This window comes from Nannochloropsis gaditana, assembly GCF_000240725.1.
Source record: "Nannochloropsis gaditana CCMP526 unplaced genomic scaffold scaffold181, whole genome shotgun sequence".
NCBI lineage: Eukaryota > Eustigmatophyceae > Eustigmatales > Monodopsidaceae > Microchloropsis > Microchloropsis gaditana.
Genome location: NW_005803772.1, coordinates 18,213 through 23,556, shown reverse-complemented (window position 1 = coordinate 23,556; position 5,344 = coordinate 18,213). Strand labels below are relative to the sequence as shown.

The 5,344-nt window shown below is 58.9% G+C and overlaps 1 protein-coding gene across 1 annotated transcript; it reads right to left on the bottom strand.

The window, feature by feature from the left end:
- Nucleotides 1–526: 526 nt before the first annotated feature.
- Nucleotides 527–716, bottom strand: NGA_2090800 (uncharacterized protein; the record flags this gene model as incomplete). Its single annotated transcript, XM_005855498.1, has 1 exon — nucleotides 527–716. A coding segment is annotated over one exon (190 nt), but the record flags the coding sequence as incomplete, so codon positions are not given.
- Between the last annotated feature and the right edge of the window lie 4,628 nt (nucleotides 717–5,344).

Genomic DNA, 5,344 nt, shown 5'->3' with positions numbered 1-5,344 from the left:
AAGGCTCGTACGGCATTGTATGTTCGGCGCTGAATGTGGAAACGAAAGAAAACGTGGCCATCAAGCGTGTCTCGCCCATTTCTACGCACGTCATCGATGCCAAACACGTCCTGCGCGAGATTCGTATGATGCGGTACCTGGGTACTCATGAGAACATCATCACGCTTAAGGACCTCGCCCTCCGGGACGCGGACGACGAGCTTTACATCGTCATGGAGCTCTTGGACTCGGACCTGCACCGGATCATCCAATCCAAGCAGGCTCTTTCGGATGCCCACTTTCGATTCTTCATGCACCAGGTCTTGAAAGGCCTCAAATTTCTCCACGACCACCGGATCATCCATCGGGACCTCAAGCCGGGGAACCTGTTGGTCACCCGGGCCTGCGAGCTTCGGATCACGGATTTCGGCCTTGCCCGTGCCCGCCCCGCCGGGAAAGGGCAGAACCCGGACGAGTCCATTGAGGAGCCCATGACGGAGCACGTCGTCACACGCTGGTACCGGCCCCCGGAGCTGATGCTGTGCCCCGACGGCCTCTACGACTACGCAGTGGATATGTGGTCTGTCGGCTGCATTTTCGCCGAGTTGCTGGGACGGAAGCCTCTCTTCCCTGGGAAAAATTTCGTCCATCAGCTGACCTTGATCTTCGACGTGATCGGGGCCCCCCGCCCCCAGGAAGTCGCCCACGTGAAGAGCAGTCAAGCCAAGCGGTTCTTGGACTCTGTCGCGGCCAAGAAGAAAGTGCCTTTTGCCACCCTCTTCCCGGAGGCGAGTCGCGAGGCCCTCTCCCTTTTGAACTCCCTGCTCGTCTTTGAACCCGCCCACCGGTTGACCGTCGATCAGGCCTTGGGTCACAAGTACTTCGAACCTTTGCGGCATTCGGTCCAATTGCAGCAGCAGCAATTGGCCGCAGACGCCGTCCAGGCAGCACGACCTCCCCCCAAGCTGGACTTTGATTTCGAGACGGGTCATCTGAACAAGGGCCAGCTGAAGCAGATGATACAGCGGGAGGTAGAGTCTTTCCGGATGGAGCGGAGGAAGCTCTTGGGGTTGGAGGAGCCAGCCGAGGTGGGGGAGGCGGAGGTGGGACCCTCTGGAAGAAGACACGACGGGGCTGCGGCTTTTGGCATGCCAAATACCTCGCCGGAGGCCTCGACCGTTAACGGGTGGGGCCCTTTGCAAGCCGGGCGGCGGCAGTCAGTCATCACCCGAGAGGGCACCGCGGCGGCCACAGCGACGGCATCCCTGGGCGGGAGGCATGCCCCCACCTCCCGACCGGCAGTGCACCAAGGACCAAGTTTCCCGGACACCCGCTCTTCCTCCCTGATGGAGGCAGACGAGGGCGGGAACCCCCCCGACCTGACCGCCTCCGTCTCATCTTCCTCCTCGACCGTGTGTATGGCCCCTACCCAGCGCGCGGGGTTGACCGCCGCTTGTGTCGGGGGTTTAGGCGGGAACATCGGCTGCGCCGGTCCTCATGAGCAAGCATCCACCGGCTACTTTTCAGCCTCCCAAACCTCGTCTCAATTCTCGGCCTCCGGGGCCTCCTCTGCCTCCGCCCCAACGGGTGCTTGCGGTGTCCCCCAGCCCTCCCACCAGACCCCTTGGTCCGGCTGTCCCGGCCAGGGGGGGGGCATCCTCCATCCTTCCAAGCCTCCACATCCCATCCAGGGGCCTCGTCGACAAAGCCTTCCCGCTGCCGTCCCCATGCCCCATTCGGCGTCGGTGGCGGGCATGATGCCCATCCTCGACGGCCATGGCCGCCCGCCACATCCGCATCCTCCTGTGTTCACGCAGACACACCCCTTGCCCAGCATTTACGGTCGTCAAATCAGTGCCCAGCCGCATCAGCAGCCAGGCATTTATGATCAGCAGCAATTCCTGTTGCGGCAACGGGGATGGTCGGCAGAAACCTGTAGCAGCAGCAGCAGTAGCAGCAGCAGCAGCAGCAGCAGCGGCCGCAGTACGGTCAGTACCAGCCGTTCTCGGGAACGAAGGAGGAGGAGTAGCGGGTGCAATCGACAGGGTCCGCAGGACGCCCTTGCCGTCGACGAAGAGGGGGAGGAGGAAGCCATGGGGAGGAGGTTGGCCAGAGGGAGGGTGGGTGGGGAAGGGATCGAGAACCAGCCTGGACACCAGAATTTGGAGGCACAAACTGCGGCATGCACGGTAGGCACGGGCGCTGCCGGTAGCAGCCGGAGCTTGTGGGGGGCCGTCGGCCATAATCATGACGTGTCAACCATTATGATGGCTGGCAAGGCACCTATGGCTGTCCCGGAGGGGGGCAACTCGGAGGGAGGGGCTTCACGGCCCTGTAAGGCAGCGGAGGGCGAAAGGGGAGATGCCATGGACGTGGAGCACGCGACGCATTCAAACCCGTCGCAGTACGACGGCGGTGCCAATGGGAACCAAACCGTTGGGGCCAGCGCTCAGGCGGCGGCAGCAGCTCTCGGAATGGCTGCCCCGGGGGGTCTCAAACCCAGCCTGTGCTCCCCCTACGAGGGCGTAAGACATGGCAATGGCTCGGTATCTTCCCTGGCTGCGAACTTGAACCCCACCCCTCCGGAAGCCGGACACTACGCCGGCAATCCCGCACCGTATAGTCAGGTCGGATTAATAAGCATGGGTAGGAGAGGGCAGGCGGGACGGCCGACGCTGGGGGCGAGCAAACGGCGACATTCCGGGTGCGATGTTCCTGAGAGCAACCACCACGCCATGCGTTTCCAGGGCCACCACATGCAATACCAACCGCAAATGATGCAGCCGCAGAACCTTCTGCAGCCACAACCCCACTCTTATTACTGTAAGCAAGGTGCACCCTGTCCTTCCAGCCTTCGCCGCGATGAGCGTCCCGACAACCCCGTTAAATCCATGCTGTCTTCCTCTTCCTCCTCGCCGGCCTTGTACCATCCTCCGGCGGGCGCCACTCGCCTCGCACCTCTGAACCGAAACGCTGGAGCCGGTGATTCGGGAGCCGATCCGACCGAGGGAATCTGCTCGGACTCCAGAGTCGAGCTGCCGCACCAAAGACAACAGGAAGGACTGCAGTGCTCCCAGGAGCAGCACCAGCATCAGGCGCTATTCCATATGCAACAAGCCAACGGTGCCCACCCTGGTCCATCACCGGCACTAAGGGGTGGAATCGACACGCAGAACACTGCCTTTGGTAATCACTTTCCCGTCCCTGCAGCTGCGGCGGCAATGGATACTTTGTTGTCCTTCCATAGGGCGTCACTCCATTCCCACCGGCCTTCCTCCCCAAGGCCCGGACGCCCCAGTGCCGCCTGGCAGATGAAAGGGGTCTCGACCTCTCCGGCCCATCCCGACCCCAGCAGTACGAAACGTGAGGGTATGCAGGGCGCCGCGGACATGGCCACCCATCCAACCGGTACCGATAAACAATGTAAGCAGACCAATGCCCTCCGCCCGTCAGCCCCTTCATCCTCCTCCAGAAATCTGTGGAGATAGATGGCATGCTCGTAAAGAGAACAGGAATGATGTGACTGATGGTTGATGTGAGTGTGCCTGACAACCGTCTTTTCTTCTCGTGTGCGGGCTCTGGCCTCACCCTCGCACTTGTTCGTGTACGGTATGACACCATGCCAGAGCAGGAAAAGAGTGCGATGGCCAATCTTTCCCCCGTGTTTGAGTATATCAAAATTGTCCGCCCGACTTCAGGACGGAAATATGACGCTCTCTCGTACATGTATTTGGCTCAGGTGGAAGGCACGGCCGAGAAACGTTTTTTATTTGTTTGAATATTGCTTTGCTTTGATATTAGAGACGGAGATCGAAATTTGATAGACGAGGAACCTGCGAATGAACCACTGGTCTGAAGAAATGAGAGGAAGAAGTTGACTGAGATGAGCAGAAACACAAAGCGAGCACCATGGGCGGAAAGCAGGCAAAGTCCGCATGGCATCACAATGCCTCTGTAAAAATAGGATGCGGGAGATGATGGGAGGGCTCGAGAGGAGCGAAAAAAAGAAGTACCCCCTGAGCTCGAACAAAGTACGCGAGAAGGAAATAAGGGAGATGATTAGACAAGAAATCGGCAACAGTACAAAATACAGCGCGAGAGGCTCGTGTAGAAAATTGTCGAAGGATGGAGGGAAGAAAAGAGGAAAACTTGCGAAAGATAACCAGACAGATGGAGGCTGGTTAACACGAGAAAACAAACGAGTAATAGGTCGACCACGCAAACACAGCACACGTCACAGCGTGTCCCTTTCCTTCTAACTAATTTACAATTGCGCCTCCCTGGTATTGAGTCGGTCGACGAGACGGCTACAGGGTCTCGCGAGACCTGTCGGCTTTCACTATTCCTCAAGCAGTTTGAAGCAACAGCACATCGTCCATTCCCTGGCATCCGCCGACGCCCGTGGGAGTGCACCCTATGACATATTCCGTCTTACACGGACAATTTCTTGTGAATAACCTCCTCCTGCAGCTGATGCACCACCAGCTCCTTGTACATGCCCTCCCTGAGCAGAAGCTCCTTGTGGGTTCCCTCCTCTACAATTTTGCCTTTGGCCATCACAAGGATGCGGTCCGCGTCTACTACGGTGCTTAAGCGGTGGGCGATGGTCAGTAGGGTAATAGACGGCTGCGTACGGTGCAAAGCCATCAATGCTTCTTGACATTTGCTCTCCGAAAGCGAATCCAAGCTACTCGTACACTCGTCCATGATAATAATTTTTGGTCGACGCAGCAGGGCCCGGGCAATGCCGACTCTCTGACGTTCTCCCCCTGACAAAGTTACCCCCCTCTCACCCACCACCGTGTCGTAGGCATGGGGCAAGGTGAGAATAAAATCGTGAATTGCCGCCATTTGCGCTGCCTGCTTAACTGCCTCCTCCTGAATACCTTCCAGACCATACGTGATGTTCTCCCGGATTGAAATGCCGCCGAAAAGCATGGGATCTTGGAGAGCCACGCCAAGCTGCGCCTTGAGCCAACGCGGGTCCAGGCTCTGGACGTCGTGGCCTCCGAACAAGATACGTCCGGTGGTCGGCTTGTAAAAGCGCAAAAGCAAGGAGATGAGCGACGATTTCCCCGACCCCGAAAGGCCCACGATCGCAACGCGTTGTCCCTCGGGGATCCGCAGGTTCAGGTGGGAGAGGACAGGCGCCCGATGAAGGGACTGATGGGAATCCGTTTCGGAGGAATACGTGAGGGAGACGTCATCGAAGACCAGGTCGAACGATCTCGGTGCAGGCAAGGCCTTGGGCACGGACATGCTGGAGGAGACAATTGGTGGGGAGAAAGGGGCTACGCGTGCCGCAAAAGACGGCACCGTGCCTCCTTTGACCGGGATGGTGGGCTTGTGGGCGATGATATCCATG